The sequence below is a fragment of the Schistocerca cancellata genome, chromosome 6 (genome assembly GCF_023864275.1).
Source record: "Schistocerca cancellata isolate TAMUIC-IGC-003103 chromosome 6, iqSchCanc2.1, whole genome shotgun sequence".
NCBI lineage: Eukaryota > Metazoa > Arthropoda > Insecta > Orthoptera > Acrididae > Schistocerca > Schistocerca cancellata.
The window spans coordinates 267,956,557-267,976,842 of record NC_064631.1 but is presented as its reverse complement, the minus strand read 5'-3'; the positions used below and the strand labels follow the sequence as shown (position 1 = coordinate 267,976,842).

At 44.4% G+C, this 20,286-nt stretch overlaps 1 protein-coding gene across 1 annotated transcript; it reads left to right on the top strand.

The window, feature by feature from the left end:
• The first annotated feature begins 616 nt into the window (after nucleotides 1–616).
• LOC126190651 (ejaculatory bulb-specific protein 3-like) lies at nucleotides 617–17,563 on the top strand. Its single transcript, XM_049931072.1, has 2 exons — nucleotides 617–822; nucleotides 17,365–17,563. The coding sequence occupies exons 1-2, from the start codon at nucleotides 627–629 to the stop codon at nucleotides 17,553–17,555; spliced, it is 387 nt and encodes a 128-aa protein (XP_049787029.1). The 5' UTR covers nucleotides 617–626; the 3' UTR covers nucleotides 17,556–17,563.
• Nucleotides 17,564–20,286: the final 2,723 nt, after the last annotated feature.

The following is a 20,286-nucleotide window of genomic DNA, read 5'->3' as shown; positions in this document are numbered from 1 at the left end:
CAGAGACACATGGCTTCATTCCATGAAAATCTACGGAGAGATTTGTAATTTAATCCGGGATATAAATGAGAAGTCTGTTGACATCATTTGTCTTGGCCTTGTTGACCAAATACAGGCGCAAAAAGCGTGTGGTAGCTATCTGTCCTGCTGGAGCTAAGTTCAACTGTTATTATTATTGGTGGATATGCATGATTTCTGTTTATCTTTTTTTTGTGATATCGAAGCGTATTGGCTGTTTTAAACGTCGATTTATGGACGCCGTTCACGGTAAAACCATTTGAAGTGAGAGACTATGTCAATTTATTTACGTTTCCTTGAAGGTAACGGAGATTTACAGCGATCAGTAGTCGATTGCGAATATACGCTAAGGTTGACATGATAGTTGATCTTGCTTGGAGGAAAGGCAATTGCGATTACGAGTTCTCGTGTACACTGGATTTCGCAATGAGAATTCCGGTGATAGAAATGTGGTTATAGGGAAAAAGACTGGAAAGTCACGCAGTTGCAGTGAGTGACGTGTAAAGGCGTCCCTGGATGGAAGAAAACAGGCCTGGTATAGTGGGGACGGGTGTATATAGGAGCGACTTAGGCCTGACAGCGGTACGTAGCGCACTCTGACCGCAGACATGAAGGCCGCTCTGGTGTTCGTCTCGGCGCTGGCCGTGGTCGCCGTCAGCGCCGCGGAGGAGAAGTACACCACCAAGTACGACAACGTCAACCTGGACGACATCCTCGGCAACGACCGTCTCTTCAATAGCTACGCGCAGTGCTTGCTCGAGGATGGAGACGCCAACTGCACTGCTGATGGCAAGGAGCTCAAGAGTAAGTGTAGCTATGTGAACACATTGACATTCAGTTAGGAGACTGGTTACACCTACGCTACACGCACCTAAGTGTACCTGCACTTATACAGGGTGGTCCATTGATCGTGACCGGGCCAAATATCTCACGAAATAAGCGTCAAACGGAAAACTACAAAGAACGAAACTCGTCTAGCTTGAAGGGGGAAACCAGATGACGCTATGGTTGACCCGCTAGATGGCGCTGCCTTAGGTCAAACGGATATCGACTGCGTTTTTTTTTAAATAGGAACCCCCATTTTTATTACATTTTCGTGTATTACGTAAAGAAATATGAATGTTTTAGTTGGACCTTTTTTTCGCTTTGTGATAGATGACGCTGTAGTAGTAACAAACAAATGCCTCACAATTTTAGATGAACAGTTGGTGACAGGTAAGCTTTTTAAATTAAAATACAGAACGTAGGTACGTTTGAACATTTTACTTCGGTTGTTCCAATGTGATACATGCACCTTTGTGAACTTATCATTTCTGAGAACGCATGCTGTTACGGCGTCATTACCTGTAAATACCACATTAATGAAATAAATGCTCAAAATGATGTCCGTCAACCTCAATGCATTTGGCAATACAAGTAACGACATTCCTCTCAACAGCGAGTAGTTCGCGTTGTCCGTGGATCACGATAGTAAATATCCTTCAACTTTCCCCACAGAAAAAATCCGGGGACGTCAGATCCGGTGAACGTACGGGCCATGGTATGGTGCTTCGATGACCATTCCACCTGTCATGAAATATGCTATTCAATACCGCTTCAACCGCACGCGAGCTACGTGCTGGACATCCATCACGTTGGAAGTACATCGCCATTCTGTCATGCAGTGAAACATCTTCTAGGAACATCGGTAGAACATTACGTAGGAAATCAGCATACATTGCACCATTTAGATTACCATCGATAAAATGGGGCCCAATTATCCTCCTCCCATAATGCCGCACCATACATTAACCCGCCAAGGTCCCTGATGTTCCACTTGTCGCGCCCATCGTGGACTTTCCGTTGCCCAATAGTGCATATTATGCCGGTTTACGTTACCGCTGTTGGTGAAACCAACGGCCCGACTAAAATTGTGAGCCATATGTTTGTGACTATTACAGCGCCATCTATCACAAAGCGAAAAAAGTGGTCCAACTAAAACATTCCTATTTCTTTACGTACTACTACGAATATGTAATAAAATGGAGTTCCTATTTCAAAAAAACCGCAGTTGATATCCGTTTGACCTATGGCAGCGCTATCTAGCGGGCCAACCATAGTGCCATCTGGTTTCCCCCTTCAAGCTAAACAAGTTTCGTTCTTTGTAGGTTTTTCGTCTGACGCTTATTTCGTGAGATATTTGGCCTGGTCGCGATCAATGGACCACCCTGTATATATTTACTCCGTGAGGCACCTTATAGTATGTCTCGCAGGGTACCACTGTCACCTTCTCCGTTGTCCAAATCCTGAATAGCGCTCGAGAACTACAGTTGTTAGTAATCATTCTTCTCAGTCGGATCTCTCTAATTTTGCCTCCGTAGTCTTTTCGCTAGATATATGCAGGAGAAAGCAATATATTGGTAGGACCTTCGAGAAACGGCAAATCACGCCATCCATAGGACGCCTCTCTTGTAGCGTCTGCTGCTGTAGTTGGCTGAGCATCTCTGTCACGCTTTCGCGCAGAGTAATTGTACCCGTGACACCAAATGCGTTCCCCTTCCTTCGACATTCCTCATTTCATCTATCAGTCCTTTCTGAAAGGGCACAAGACTGATGAGCAATATTCAATTAATGCTCTAAGCCTTCAATTTTTGATCTACTGAGTGAATCATAAACTACCTCATTCGTTAATCGACTTCACTTCCTGAGGGTTCTTCCAATGAATCACAGTCCGGATTCTGGCTTACTTGCTCTTAGTTTTATATGGCCGCTCGATTTTAAATAGCACCAGACACTTAGATGTGATTACTCTCAGTGCTTGTTCGCCAATATTGTGATCGTGTAATAATGGGTTTCTCCGTCTAATTATGAACTCTACGTTACATCTCTTTGTATTTAAGGTCAATCCCAGCACCGAGCATCGTTTCTCTGGAGGTCTTCTTGGATTTCAATATCAGAGGCTGGCCTCGCCTTTTCTCTCTGTATAACAGCGTCATCAGCGAACAGTGTCACGGAGTTACGAAGTTGTCTACAATGCCATTCATACACTACAGGAAAAAATTGCAACATTTTAAAGGTCTCTGATTAATGGCACGTGCATGTGTATGCCGTAGGATTGTAGTGACACTAATTAATTTGTCACGATCATCGGCAATCAGATGGATCTTAGAAGGTGTGTCCGTGCACCTTCTATTTCGGCTCTTAGACAATAATTGCGTTGAGGTTGCAGGAAGCTGGATGGACGTGCCGACGAATTCCTGCAGATGCTGCGCACAGTATACCGGTGATGAGTCGTTGTTTTCAGCGGTGGCACATGAAACAATATCACACCTGTAGACCAGGAATATCTGCCAGGTTAGCCGAGAAAGTCAAGTCGGCTCTCAGCCGTGGCAGCGTGCGGGCGGCCCCGCGCGCGGGCCAGTGTTCCGCTGCAGGCGTTGTTTACTTCCGTGTCGCAGCTTTAAGGCTTGTGTCCGTCCACCGTGAACATGTTGAGCGCTTACCGCCGTGCGTCCCTTAAAGTTTCCTTCCCAGCTGAACATGCGCGACCTCGTGCACATGAAGTTGAAACGTTCCTACGTGAAGAAGTTCGTTTAGATCCTAACCACGTTCTCGGAATCCATTTTTCGATTACGATTAGTGTCGTTCATATTAAAATGACAAACACCGAGGTGTGTGAAGATGTTATTCGCCGCCATGCCAATGGACTTAAGTTCAAATACTCTGATGGTCACGTCGAAGCTGTAACACTCAAACTCGCAGCGTACGGTCAACGCACGATTAGGGTGTTCGAACTACCTTTTGAAGTGCCGAAGGACGAAGTTGTCTCTGCGTTACAACCATACGGTAACGTCATCGGTTACGTAGAGGAAAAATGGCAAACCTTTACGACCTACCATGTCCTTAATGGTGTGCGTCAGGTCAAAATTGAACTGAAAAAACATATACCATCATACCTGACAATTGGCGGGGTGCGAGCCATTGTCATGTACGACGGCCAACCCCGAACATGTGCGGGTTGTGGACAAGAAGGCCACGTCAGATCCGCCTACATGCGGCGCCGCCTGATCCAGACGCCGGTCGGCGAGGAAGCGTCCCCAGCGGTGATCACTCAGATCCTTGTCACATATGCCAAGGTTGCCCAGGAAGGTAGCACCTCTACACAGGGTCTTCCTGCTCCGTTGACGTTGTCTGATCAGGTAGATGCAACCGCTACTGAGATTCCTTCTGAGGTGCCACAGACGCCAGATCCTGACCTGCCGAATCATCGCAGCACTGTGACTGAAAATGCTACTGAGATGGACGTTGATCCGGGAGTGGTACCTACTTCTGCTTTCCTTCAGACTGGTCCGGAGTCAGACGAAAGCCACCCGCAATCAGACTCTGAACGATCTGTTCGAAAACAAGGGTCGACACAAAAGAGAAAGAGACGTAGCCGTACACCCCCTGATGAATCCATTCTACGGATGGATACCAGGGATGCAGACCCGAAGATGGACGACAAACCGCTCTATGATGACCAACAGTCTGATGCGAACGACCCGTCACAGGCGAACACTGGCAACGAACACCCCTCCTTGATGGCGCCGTCGCCCCCACAGGTCGACGTTGAAGAGAGTCTATCCGCTGAGCCGAAAACTACGTCTCTTCTCCACGTGGATGATGTACACAGCCGGTGCCCTACCGCAGTATCAGTCTCCTGGGCAGACGACGTGGAGATCGAAGGGACTGGGGTGGACGGTGCTGATGATGGGCCCCCCCATCGGTTGCGCCCGCGCCTGCAAACTCTCCACAATAGCAGCCTCTTCAGCGGACCGGCAAGATCGACGACCTCTCGCTCCTGAAGAAGGAGCCCCACCTGTGCCTGTGGGACTGCAACACCAGCATTATCGTGTCGCAAAGATTAACCTCGCGACCATTCGTGCGCCCCACAAACTAACGCTGCTCCGCAATATGATTTATGATGCGGACATAGATATTGCGCTTTTTCAGGAAGTGCATGTCGCCGATTTTTCACCACCACATGGCTTCACGGCGCATCTTTCTCCCGCTTCGAACACCGGTAGTGGTGTTGCCATCATCTTACGAGAAGGTCATCCTGCCGAAGATGTCCTATACCTCCCCAACGGCAGAGGTATGGCCCTTACTCTCTTTGGTGTACACATCGTCAACATATATGCTCCGTCGGGCTCCAGCTAGCGTCGTGAACGCAATGCCTTCTTCTCGACTGAAGTTACACCCCTTTTTATGGGACCACACGATGACTCGGTCATGGGTGGCGACTTCAACTGCACCCAGCTACCTCAGGATCAGTTGCCGCGTCACTCACCATGCGCAGCTCTGGAAACAGTCGTCACGCGGCTACAATTTGTCGACACTTATGTTCACGGTGATCTTTTTTGCTTTACGTAATACACTGCGCACTCCTCTAGCCGACTGGATCGCATCTACATCTCGCGATCCCTAATTCAACACACTCGACAGGCTGAAATCTGGCCTGTTGCTTTCTCAGATCATGAGGCTTACTTATGTGACGTTGTTCTCACAAGACAGGCAGTATGGCACGGACGTGGTTTATGGAAACTGAACACGGCACTTCTTAATTCACCTGACTGTCGACTTCTAATAGAAGACACTTGGATCACATGTAACAGACGCCGTCCCACGTATCCGTCTACCATATCCTGGCGGATACAGTGTGCAAAACCTTCTCTTCGAAAAACTTTGATCCGGTATGGCAAAGATGTTGTCGCCTGGAGGAAGAGCACTATGGACTTTTACTACAGGATCCTACGAGAATGCTCCACGATGCCAGCCTCCCCTGAGCGCCATACAAGGATGAAACATGCTAAGGCCCAAATCTCCAATCTCATGCGAAGGCATTTGGAAGGAGCGATAGTACGATCTCGTACTGCTGATCGCATGCCTCATGAACATCCGTCGATGTACCATATCATCCAAGAACGCCAACATCGACGCCGAAAATTGATTCACGTCCTGACAGACCAAGAAGGGCGTCGCTACGTAACCCAATCTGCAATAGGGAATGTGTTTCACGCCCACTACCAGCAGCTCTACGCTGCAATTCCACATTCCCCAGAGTTGATCGAGGAAGTCTCACAGCTCAACTTCGGTGGTATCCCAGGAGATGCGGCGATTGATTTGATGTCAGAGGTGACTGATGATGAAGTCCGCGATGCGATCCGGGCAGGAACCATCAATCGCTCCCCATGACCCGACGGTCTTCCCCTCGAATTTTATCGCACCTTCCGTGATTTGTTAGAGTCCACATTCACCTCCATCTGTCGGGAACTGATGTCTCCGGAAGTACCTGTGCCGGACGCTTTCATGGAAGGAATTATTATCGCATGGTGGCAACAATATCAGTGATTATCGGCCCCTCACCCTGATTAACAGTGATATGAAAATCTTCACTCGCCTTTTGACGGCACGACTTAAAAACGTTGCCCGATATGTTGTGTCGCCAGACCAAGCATCTTTAGGAGGATATAATAATACCCGCACGTCTTTATGCCGCTACAGGGATATGATCGCCGTTACCCAGGCACAACGCCTCTCTGGGGCACTTGCGTCTTTGGACTTTAGTCAAGCTTTTGATAGGGTTGACCATTTGTTCCTTACGGCCATTCTCCACCATATGGGTTTCCCCGTCGCCGTTATCACGGTAGTGATGCGCCTTCTGCGGGGTGCCTCTTCCAGGATTATGTACAATGGCAGACTCACTCCTCCGATAAAAATCGGTCGATCCGTACGTATAGGTTGCCCTCTATCAGCGATTTTGTACGCCTTTTCCTTGGAATCCTTGCTATGCGGAGTCAGACAACGTTTGGTAGGGTTGTCCATAGATCGCTACCGATTCTGTTGCACGGCCTATGCTGACGATGTAGCCATCTGTTTACGTAATGCCGACGGGGTTCGAGCTGTTTTGACGTGGGTAGCGACTTATGGTGTGGCGTCGGGTAGCTCTTTAAACGTACGTAAGTCACAAGTTATGTTCATTGGCACGGGACTTCCTGTGGAGTGCGTTACACCTCTCCCCACCGTTGATACCATTCGCTGTTTGGGAATAGATTTTTGATCTGATCTCCGGCTTTCAGTCACCATCAACTGCCGACGCCTCCTTTTAATGATCAGAGCAGGTCTTATGGACCATCGCCTTCGATCCCTAGATATTCTCCAACGAGCTCTATATGTCAATATATATATATCACATCCCGAGTTCCCCATGTAGCACAAGTTCTACCTTTCTCGCTTACTGTGGTACGTCGCATGTTGGCAGCGATGCCATAATTCGTCAGCTCTGGGCTGTTGTTCAAAGTTAACTATGCAGCCCTTACTCTTCCCCGTGAACGAGGTGGGATAGGTCTGTTTCACGTGCCGGATAGAGCTCGCGCCCTATTTGTCAGCTCCCAGATGACGGTATGGACACGTTGCCCAACGAGCCTCACTGGTCTCCTCCTGTCGGCCTGTACGCCGGTCTCACTGTTAGTCCCAGTGATGATATCGTACGTTCCGGCCCAGTTCCATTACATACGATACTTCTTTCTTGAACTCAGTTATCTGCGCCTCACCTTACCAAGACAGCTTTTACTCAAGACAAAGGCAGTATACAATGTCCTTGAATTAGGTCGTCCACCTAAACCGATTGAACAAAAGTTCCCCCAGGCTGACTGGCGTCATGTATGGCGCGCGGTTTTCGCCTGTTACCTTGACACGAATGTTCAATCTGTCTGGTACCAAGCTGTCAATGGTAAGCAAATCAACAAATTTCGCCTTCATCGTATCCACCTCGCCCAATCACCTCTATGTTCCACGTGTGGAGTGCCAGACAATGATGAACATCGGTTTGTTTGCGGACCGGCGGCGGAGGTTTGGCACTTGATTCGTCGAATTGTGGCCTTTCTAACGCGGGACATTCCGGATCGGATTACTCCCCTTTCATTATTATTTCCGGAACGTCACTATTTTCCTCGAACAAAAACCAATGATGTGAATTGGATTCGCAGACATGCCATTCACTGCATCTATTTGGACAAACTGTAGACTCTGTACTCGATTTTTTGGACATACCTCAATGACCGAACTTCCTTGGGAGTGCTTTCCACGACCCGCCTCGCAGCTGGAATGTGTTATGCCAAGAGAGAAGAAGGTTTCCTGCTTGAACCAATGAACATTTCTGAACAATTGAACGGAACACATCAATTTCGAGAAGACGTGACTCAACATATTATCAGCGCGGCGCAGAAGGCCTCTGATCAATTACACAACGAAACTAAACAAAAAAAAATGAAATAACACAAAAACAATAAAAATAAAAATAAAATTCAGAAAAAGGAAGATTTTGTTTTGTTTGTAAGGATAGCCCTAACCTTGATTTCCCATATTTCCCCTGGTATATAGGCAGCTCTCTGGGGTAGGTTTAGTCAGGAGCCAACGCCTGAAGTGGACCAGATTTTTTTTGTTATAGGATGAAAAGTGGCGGTGGCACTGAGTTTTATTTTTGTAGTTCCATTTTATTAAGGGGTTTTCAAAAAGAAGAAATATTTAAAAAATATTGGTAAAAAAGGTCAGTAGAGAAAAAAATAAAAAAGGGGGCATGAAAAAAGAAAAAAATAAAAAAATAAAAAATAAAAAAATAAAAAAGAAATCTAATGTGCTGCTTCCTGGACTCGGGTAGGCGCGCCGGCCCCAGATCGAATCCGCCTGGCGGATTACTGACGAAGACTAGTGTGCTGGCCAGCCTAGATGTTGTTTTTAGGCAGTTTTCCACATCCCCATAGGTGAATACCGGGCTGGTCCCCACGTTCCGCCTGATGTACTCGACTCGCAGACATTTGAAAACGTTCGCACTATTTCATGGCTTACACTAGACGCAGACAGCTGGGATACACTAATTCTGTTCTGGAGGGGACGGATTGGCGACAGGAAGGGCATCCGGCTTCCCTCTGACACTAACATCGCTAAATTCATAATAACTAGGCCGACCCCGAGTTGAAGTGGGATAAAGGCCCAAAGAAAATGATGACCTGTAGAGCAGGTCCTAGACGTCCGCATGGTACACGTGCACGCAGTATGCGAGCAGCGGTGGTCACCCAATAGAGAAGGAATCCGGGCACATATTGCACCTGCTGTTTAACCATCAGCCATTGGGAATCGTCTGCTTGCCGCAGATAACATGTGCCTCTACCTTTATTAAGAAGAATGATCCAATGTTATTTCGGGCATGCATGCATGTCCTAGGAACAGGAACCGATGCTACTATAGCCGTTGTGAAATGCATGAAATGTATTTGCAGTTGCGAATTCGAACAACCATCAGGTGTATAACGGAATGATGGCTGGACCGGGACTCGAACCCGGATTTCCCGCTTTACCCACGGCTAGACCCAGACTGCCATTTGTCGTCATTGCTGAGTCACGACCTTTACTCGTACACACATTATGAAATTTCCGTACAAGGGAGGACATTTTAGCTGAAAATCGCTGCCTGGTATCGGCAGATAAACACGAAATTGCAGTGCCTGTGTTCTTAAGTAGAAAGATGCAATGTTTCCTCGGACGAACATGCATGCATGCAAGACGGGCACTGCAATATCGTATTTAACCGCTGAGACCGTGCAACGACTTTCAATTAATGTGTGCTCCACTGCACGGGAAATACATAATGTGTGTACGAGTACAGGTTCTGGGGAAGGAAGTACGACATATGGAAGTTTGAGGAAAGACTCTGGGTCGTATACGGACAGCCAAAACGGTTAACGCTACCGCTCGCATAAAGCGGGACATCGGGCTTTGTGGCCTAGTCCGCCACAAATTTTCACTGTCGTCATCCCCTTACACAGTTGGCCTGAATTTATCTCAAACTCGTTCAGTTGTGAAGTATCTGTCACATCACTTTCTATAAAATTACCTTGTAACTGAGGGTGCTGCATTTGTTTTCCCGGCTGTTCGCACAGGGTGGCCCTGGAGGAGTGGTCAGCATTCAGGGATATGACAGGAACCATCATTCGAATCAAAACACGGGCTCTAAAATGCATACCTTAAGAGCTACGAGGACTTAAAGACACTTGCTTCCCATATTTTGGGAGGTGGTAGAATGGACCAAAACAAGAAAAGAATGTCTAAAAAAATTGCGTATGTCAAGAGCTATAGACTTTTATTCATCTTTTATTCATCTGTGAAGCACGTCTCCTCTACTGAGTAAGTGCTCGTAGTTCTTAAGTTACGAATTTTAGAGCCCATGTTTACAAGACAATTTGTTTTCGTTTCGGTCCATACCTCATCTTCTGAAAATGTGGAAAGCGTAGAATTTGCACTAGAAGAGATTTGGGTCACAGTATGAAAGACGATTCTTTGATTTGAATAATGGTTCCTGTTATATCCCAGAACACTGACCATAACTACTGAGGCACCCATGTATATTGTGAACATTGTTGTATAGATTTCGAATCCTTTGCCACTTCCTGCATCGGTAAGATGATATACTATAATGATGACGATATGCTCTGCCCATAAAGCAGGTCCATCACTCGAAATTCGGCATTTTATAGCCCCCCTTCTCTTCCCTTTTGGAAGTTGCGTCGCTGGAGGAAGTTGGCACCACATCTGCACACACAAGTCATCTAATTGCCGTAAATTCCGGGGAGGGCGGCAAAGAACTCTGAAGCCACGTTCAATCACATTTCAGATCGATCGAGCTCAGATCTGGAGAGTTGTGGCTAGAACATCAATTGGAACTGGCCACTGTGTTCCTCGAACCACTCCATTACATATGCCTTGAAACATGGCGCATTATCTTGTTGAGAAATGCCGCTACCGTCGGGAAACATGATCTTCATGAAGGGGTGTACGTGGTCTACAAACTTGGCCATCATGGTGCCTTGCACGAGCTCCACTGGACCCATGTATGCCTACGCGAATGTTCCCAATATCATAATGGAGCCGCGGTCAGTTTGTCTCCGTCCCACAGTACAGGTTTCAAGGAGCTGTTCCCCTACAAGACGACGAATTTGCGCCCTCCCATCGGCATAAAGAAGAAGGTATCGGGGTTCAGCAGGCCATACAGGCTCTGCTACTGCGCCAACGTCCAGTGGCAATGGTCATTTACCCATTTCAGCCGTAGATGCCAATGTCGTAGTGTTAACATTGGCACATGCATGGTTCGTCGGCTGCGGAGACCCTCGTTAGGAATGCTCGGTGTACTGTGTGTTCACACACACTTGTACTGTGTCCAGTGTTAAATTCTGATGTTAGCTACTTCACAGTTCGCCGTCTGATCTGTCTGACCATTCCTATCAGCCTACGACGTCCAACATCTGTAATGAGGGGTGGCCACTCAACCCCACGATGTCTGAATGCGGTTTCATCTTGGTTTAGCCAAGTGTTGAAGACACTCACGACAGCACTCCTCGAACACCCGACAAGTCGTATAGTTTCCGAATTGCTCGCTTCAAGGCTTTGGGCCATCACAATCTGCTCTTGGTCAGACTCGGATAGATGGCGCGCCTTCCCCACTCTAGACACACACAACAGACTCACTGATACTACGTGCACCGAGCATATATCTGACTAGCAGCCATTCCTCGCTAGGTGACCCTGCCATCACCTAGACGACTTTGTTTCGATAGTAATTCAGTGATCATAATGTTCCGTGTGATCAGTGTAAATGTGACCAGTGACGTGCTTGATGCAGACTGCAGAAAATTTATGCCAAAATTGAACAGTAATAGGACCTTAACACAAGCGCGTATACTCTTGTGAGCATTGTCTAGCAGTGAATTTGGCGTTGGCTATGTTTATATGTAATACAGAACCAATTTTCTCGAGCCATCGTCGTTATCGAACAAGTTGCTTCAGGGAAACTTGCCTATTTTCTTTTAAGAAAATCGAGTGTTCAGAATATAGTTTTTACTCCGCTTGTGGCAATGTTGTGTGCCCAGCGTCGCTAATGTAGCCCCCTCAATCTCATTTACGAGACTAGGTTAAAGGATGCAGCGAATTTAAATATGAAAAAATGGAAATTAAGGACATCCGTTTAACGACGACAGGCCGTATATTGTGCTGCGATACCTTCACACCAACATCTTATTATTTCCCGAAGTTTTGCTTGTGAATTACAAGGGTGCGTAGTGTAGGAAGTTTACTTCCATATCAGAATGCTACATGGCTTCAAAGAGCGTTAACAGTGAGACTTCGTAGTCAGCTTCAGGTGAGTTGGAATAAAAACGCTTGACAGCATTAACACATTTAGTCGTAGACACCTGCAGACTTCCTCATGAGAGTTTAAATGACACATTTTTTGTGCGTTTATTAGGAATTCCTATGTGGTAATTTATTTTTCCTCATAAATACACAACAAACCCGTTCACTATCTGATGAAAAATATCAGGACACCTACTGGCCGACATTAGTATGGGATGAGACGAAACCTTGGCTTTGTGACTGCTTGCACCCCGTTGTGGACACTTTCAATGAGGCAGCTGAATGTCTGTGGAGGAGTAACAGCCAATTCTTCCTCAACAGCCGAAAAGAGAAAAGGCCAGGGTCTGGAGCGAAGTCTTCGTGTTAACTCATACAAAGGTATTAAATTGGGTCCAGTTCAAGATTCTGAGCAGAGCACTCTAAGTCAGGTATGTCATTGTCCGCAAACTATTGCTTCGCAGATGCTGCTACAAGACAAGGTGCATAGTCATTCTGATAACAATCATACTGTCCGAACTGCTCCTCTACTGTATGCAGTACAAAATATGTAAAATGTGTTCATATTCTTCCGCGTTTATTCTTAAACGCAACAAGGGGACCACAACCAAACCGCGAAGAATACACCCATGGTGTAATACCACCTCCTCCACGCTTAACTGTTGGGACTACACTTGATGCCAGATGACGTTCTCCAGGTTATTTGGGTTTGAGATTTAATTATATCCGATTAATTTTAGGTTTATAAGGTTGAGTTATTGCTAGATTCATTTGTTTTTGTCAAGCTGATTTAAAGTCTCTAAGTGCTTATTCTTCTGCTGTTAATATAAGAATGGTTGTTGGTGGTGTAGGAAGCATAAATTCGCCAAATCCAATCCCTCTCGTCGGATTGCCACTGCGTATTTCGTGATTCATCGTTTCCAGTTATCCACCGTCCACTGTCTGAAACATCGCTTAGCATTAACAATAGAAATATGTGGCTTGTGAGCACTTACTCGACTATTATACAGCTTTCTTTTTACCTCCCTACTACGCACAGAAATCGTGCTAGCTGGACTGCTGTAGAACTTGGGGACTCACGAATGACTCCTTTCGGTGATTTCATGCGATTCTTAGAACTGCCCTCGTCAGTGTTCGACAGTCCCTGTCCGTCCGACATGAGGTCTGCCTGTCTTGGTCGAGTTGTGGTTGGTCTAGTTGTGGTTTTCCACTTCACAATCACATCACCAACAGTCGACGCGGGCAGCTTCAGAAGAATTCAGATAAACCCGATGTTATTATTAGGTGACATCCAATGACTAATTCACGTTCGAAGTTACTGAGTTTTCTTGACCTATCCATTCTGCTTTTACTGCTTCTCTACTCACTAGACAATATTCACCGCCTCCTTTCATATTGGCGGGTTCGCTTCTCGTGACACCTAGCAGTCAATGCCGCATTACTTAGGTCTGTGCGAACCATTGTTTAGATCATGTTGGTAGTGCGACCGAATTCGCTGGATATGGTTCAATGTATTTTCCATCAAATAGTTGAAAATCTCGATCATGAACTATAAAGACAGTTCAACTGCAGCCTGATTCCGAGACCCTCAAGTATAGCTTTGCCGTCTGTCCCGCTGTTCACATAATTTGTTTGTCGCTTACAAAGTCACAGCTGTGAGGTGGTTTGATTGGAAATGGCAGATCTTCTCACGAGTAGTCATGTTAATTTTCTTCTTTGACTTTCTTCAAACCTTTAGCGGTAAGGAATGAACTGGCAGCTATAATGTAGGTACTTCTAAACAGAACTCATGACACGACTGATGTTATTATATCAAGTATCACCAGTTGAACTAAATTTGCAATTCACATAAAACAGCCACATTGTTAACTAACGTCAAGTCATATTATGTCCTTCAACGCGAAGAAGGAGGGTTGCCAAAAGAAATGGGTGCTCTCTCTCCCTTTCCTCTCCTACCACTTTCGTAGGCTGCTGTGGGCCCATAATTTAAGTAGACGAAGTTTTTTACCGGGTCATCAATCTGGTCTGAAGCAGCCCGAGATGAATTACAGTCCCGTGCTAACATTTTTATCCTATGTCTCCACTTGTATGTTAGGTACATTCCAATCTCTGTCTCGCATTCGGGAAGACGACGCTGTTCAAATCCGCGTCCAAACATCCAGATTTAGGTTTCCCACAATTCCCCGAAATCGCTCCAGGCAAATGCCGGGATGTTTCCTTTGTACAAGGCTCTTCCGATTTCCTCCCCATCCCTCTGTAATCTGATCTTGTGCTCTGCCTCTATTGAGGATGCGTTAAACGCTAATCTTTCTTTCTTCTTCCAGGTTTTACGATCTTCAGTTCCATAAAGTAGCACAGAAGGTATTCCTTGATGTCTTAACAATTTTCTATTATCCCAGTCTTTTTTTGAGTCAGTGTATTCCACTTGTTCCTCTCCTCATTCATTATCAGTCCATCTATCTTTATGACCACATCTCAAACCGCTTCGATTGTCTTCTTTTCAGTTTTTCCACAGCCCATGCCTCACTACCATACAATGCTGTACTCCAATCGCACAGTCTTAGAAATTTCTTTGTCATATTAAGGCCAACGTTTGATAATGGTAGTCTTTTGGAAAAGAATGCCTTTACTGCCTCTGTTTGTTTGCTTTTTATGACCTTCTTGACTCCTGTGCCATGTGCTCTTTTCCTTCCGAGGTAGCAGAATTCCTCCACTTCCTCTACTTGTTGTTCCACAATTTTGATGTAAGTTTATCACGAAATTTATCTCTGCTGCTTCTCATTATCATATATGAAAAAAGAACTTAGAGGTCGAGCTGATAAGCCACCCAATTGACGTTCCTGTACATTGTGAAGTGCGTGAGGATCAGATTAAGTAAGCAAGTTAAGGGGAAGAATAAAAAATAAAAGATTCCGTATTTAATACAAGAAAATTTAGCTCGTAGAGATTTTAGTACGTTTCACTAAGGATCTAATAGTTTATTTTGGGATATTTCTCTGTTGACAATTTCAGACGAACCTTTGCCTCTTTCCCCCTGAATTACCAATTCTGCTCGTGAGTACTCTGCTTTCTCCTGTGTCACTACGTTACTCTGGTCTTCAATAAGAATGTGATTCATTGAAACTGACCTAACATTTGATACTGCCTTTGATAAATTACAGTTTTCTTGGTTTCCTAGTGAATTCATTTATTATTCTCCATCCGCTTAAATGGCTATATTTTTGCAAACATTTCATAGATTGCTCCATTCGTTTACTTTAGGTGCCGCTATAGATTTTTAATAGATTCAAAATATCTAAGGAAGTCACGTCAGTCTTTAAATATTGGGTGCGAAACAAACAAAACAACAGCTACGGTCGCAGGTTCGAATCCTGTCTCGGGCATGGATGTGTGTGATGTCCTTAGGTTAGTTAGGTTTAAGTAGTTCTATGTTGTAGGAGACTGATGACCTCAGAAGTTAATTTCCATAGTGCTCAGAGCCATTTGAACCATTTTTTTTTAGTTTTATTATTTTCGGTGATGTAGTGGTTTTTATTTGGCCAAATTTCTCTATGGGAGCGCATTAAATGGGTGAACATTGCCCAGAAGAAATATATTTCAGTTTCTGTTCCAGTGTTGCAAGGGGAAGTCATATGAACCACTTCCAGTACTTTTTAGTTATATCGAAGGAAATTTCAGAAGTATTCCGAATTTATAATTTTGTAAGACAATTTTGGATTATATTCTGTAACTGTACCCATATACCAGATTCCTTACAACGGGTGTAGAGTAAAAGCAAATTACTTATTTTAAAAAAGGTCAGTACGTTTGTCCATGAAAACAAGAAAAGGGTTCAAGGCTATCCCAAAAGAAATAAATATGAATCAGTGCCTCAGTCGTACGTCTCGTCCTGTTTTACGTGAAATAGTGAGCACACATGGTCAAACACTAAATCAATTTTCAGCTTAAGATTTAGCGAGATTTTATTAAATGTATTGAGGGGAATTCCGGGTTAGATATTGGCTGTGGTACAGGAAGAACAGTATTCCATGTTAAAAAAAACGTTTTGAAGAAATTCTCAGTGTAGTCTATATCCTCTCTACCAGTTAATCTTGGTGTTGTATGTAGTATATATAAGACTGTTAATAATAAGCTTCTAGTTCCTTTTTCCGATAAGTAACATGATTTTCGCTTCTAGAAAATCTTTGGGATCGTAACAGATGCCAGTTATCACTGTAGTTCTTATGATAAAGCACAAAATATTTCAAAACCAACTACTATTAGACAACTACTTCCCCTCAGCTATATGCACATAGTACTTAATTACAGATACGTCAATTAAATAGACATATTTTATTATAAACATTAGAAAAGAACAATTCTCGTTTAAGTGAGAACGTATTGCCTTTCCAAAGTAGTGCCTGTGTAACTGTCTGTGACAAGTCAGAAGTGTGTGTCAGAGTGGTGGTGGAACTTCGGCGCCTGCGGTCAGTATGCTGCAAATTATGCAGGACGAACATCACTTTACGGCTATTCCGGGTTGTTACGGGCTCCCTCCCTTTATTTCCAAACTGATCGCTACATCCTTTCATGTTGTTCTACCTGCAAGTTGACGAAACAAAGAAGTGTAACAACATTTCGAGAAAGGAATAAAAGCAAATGGGTAGCAGATGTCAACGTGAGGGCTCGCAGACTCTGATAAAAAACAAATAACATAAAAAAGATCTATGGCTTATAGACAAACAAAGCAAAGGATAACAAAAGGAGAATAACGACGCGTTTAACCTTGTGAATGGCTCAGTAATGGAGGAAGTGAGGGACTTCTACTTACGAGGTAAGATTACACGGAATGGCCGAAACAAGGAAGATAAGGTTAAAAAAAGTTATTCAATAAAGGCTTCTATTGAGATCACATACAATCAACAAAACGTATACTCTACAATGAGTAAGAAACTTCATTCTGTTCTTAATTTTACACAGGGCACACAACCAAAAGGGAAATTGTGGAAGAAATGACAAATAACATTCGTTTATAGATTTCAGCGAGTTGTGATTGCGTGTTCCATAAAATTCTACGTACTGTCGTCGATTAAACTGAAAACTGAAACAATTTCTCTTTCAGTAAACATGCAATGTAATGAAGCTAAAGGGACTGTTTCGTTCCTTGCAGGAATCATCCCCGACGCCTTAAGCAACCAATGCGCCAAGTGCAACGAGAAGCAGAAGGAGGGAACCAGGAAGGTGCTGAAGCACCTCATCAACCACAAGCCCGACGTCTGGGCGCAGCTCAAGGCCAAGTACGACCCCGACGGCACCTACAGCAAGAAGTACGAGGACAAGGAGAAGGAGCTGCGCGAATAAGCACTGTAAAATACTGAGGCTTATAGATGTGACAAATACCGTCATTCTACATCATCCATCTTGGTGATTCAGAGAGCCAGACACAAATAATTTTCTTATCTTCATGAGAAGTTGTAGCATTTTAACAGTGTAACTAAATGTTAAAATATTTGTACTAGCTGTATCTGGTCTTCACTTAATAAAAATATAGTAAGGCACTGAGTTGTGAAAGTCTGAAAGTGAGTCTTCATCCCTTACGACAAAATGTATTTCGTTCTTCATGTTGTAATCTCCCAATGACAGCAATACCTGTTGAATCAAAAGCGGACAAAAAAAGAGGAAAAATGAGTCACGTGAGGAGAAGGAAAAAAAAATGTGTGTGAAATCTTATGGCACTTAACTGCTAAGGTCATCAGTCCCTAAGCTTACACACTACTTAATCTAAATTATCCTAAGGACAAACACACACACCCATGCCCGGGGAAGGACTCGAACCTCCGCCGGAACCCGTCGCACAGTCCATGACTTCAGCGCTGTAGACCGCTATGCTAATCCCGCGCGGCGAGAAGGAAAAACCTTTCAGTTTTTTCACATATTATTTCTTGTATAAGAAAAAACTTTGATCAGTACGCGGCCTACCAAATTAGCAGATTTTACCTTCAACGACGACAGCCATGAAACCTTTGGAAGTTCCAGGTAATGTTATGCTTTCATTTCATTTAGTAATAAAAAATCGATCGGGAGAATATTGATACGTCATTCCTTAGTCATATCACACTTGCACAGTGTATCTTAAATACCATAAAAGAGGAAGCGGGATGGAATCATGGTTGGTAGTTACACTTTATAATTAAGACACTTCACTGGCATTACGCCTTTAAAAAATAATTTGAGAATTACAACTTATGGACGAGCCACTAGATAAAACTAGATAAAACTTTGCAAATACAATTACAAACCCAACGTACTCTAGCAAAGTTTTTTTTTAACACAAAGTTGACGATTACAAAAAACGTTGCAAATATATAATTACAAAGCCAACGTACTCAGTACTCTAACAAACAATTTGAAATTAAGAAAAGGGGGTTACTGAGAACTTCAAACACCCATCTAGGACTTCCCTCAAAATAGATATAATGAAAAAATTACAGGTAAAGGGTGACTTAATAAGACTTGAGCACTAGTGCCAAACTAAGGTGCCATTACATAACATGATAGACTCAGTTAATTAAAAAAACTTCAACAGCGATACTGATCTAAAAAAATAAATGTTTACCTACTCAGACGTGTTCATAAAAAATTACGAGAAAAATCTGCACAAGGAACTCAGCGGATGCTATGCAATTTAAGGTTTAGCCAGTTGCCAGTCAGTAATATTTAAGAAAACAAGATCATATACAAACAGGTTACATGCAAAATATATATCTACCACCTTAACCCGCTTTGACAGTTCAGCGTTACGATCCTATCGCCATAGGAAGGGGATTCGAACGGGTAAAGGTCCGTTGACAAATGCAGCTGTGGCGAGAATGATTTCGAAGTTCGAAGCCACAGGTTGTTTAGACGATAGACCCCTTAGTGGCCGAGCGAGCACAAGGCGTAATGCTGCTGAGACAGTTCAGGAAGAAATGGAGACTGTAGCGGGTATGTCTATCCACGGGGAAGGCAGCGCTCGTGCAGTCGCACGTCGCACCGGCATTCCATACACTACCGTTTGGTTGGCACTTAGGCGTACCCTCCGATGCTATCATTACAAAATCCATCGGCATCGTGAACTGTTACCTGGCGATTTAGTGAAGCGGAGGGCATTTGCGGTGTGGGCGTTTCAAAAGATGGCGGAAGATGACGATTGGTTGAGTAACGTGTTGTGGACCGACGAAGCTCATTTCACGCTCCGAGGGTCTGTCAACGCCCACAACTGCAGAATTTGGGCTACCGAAAATCCTAGAACTGTCGTGGAAACTCCATTGCACGACGAGAAAGTAACGGTATGGGTTGGATTTACCACGTCTACCGTTATCGGGCCTTTTCTCTTTGAGGAAATGCGTGATTCTGGTTTTGTAACTGCTACCGTGACGGGTAAGAGGTACGCCGATATGTTACAGAATCGCATCATCCCCAGCCTGGCTGATAAACACCTGATGTAACGTACGATGTTTATGCAGGATGGCGCTCCACCCCATGTTGCTAGACGCATGAAAGATCTCTTGCACGCGTCGTTTGGTGATGATCGTGTGCTCAGAGGCCTCTTTCGTCATGTTTGGCCTCCCAGGTCCCCAGACCTCAGTCCTTGCGATTATTGACTTTGGGGTTACCTGAAGTCGCAAGTGTATCGTGATCGACCGACATATCTAGGGATGCTGAAAGACAACATCCGACGCCAATGCCTCACCATAACTCCGGACATGCTTTACAGTGCTGTTCACAACATTAGTTCTCGACTACAGCTATTGTTGAGGAATGATGGTGGACATATTGAGCATTCCCTGTAAAGAACATCATCTTTGCTTTGTCTTACTTTGTTATGCTAAGCTGTTAGACAAGCGCCATCTGTCGGACATTTTTTGAACTCATTCCAAGCATGTGTGTCAATTTGTACCTCTCTATCTACATTATTCCGTGATTTATTCAGTTTTCAAATTTATACTGACTTTTTGATCACCCGGTATATCAAACATACACCGTAACTGTCGTACAAATTAACCCAGAATAGATAGTTTCGTAATGTATGGAATTAACACAGCCAAAATTT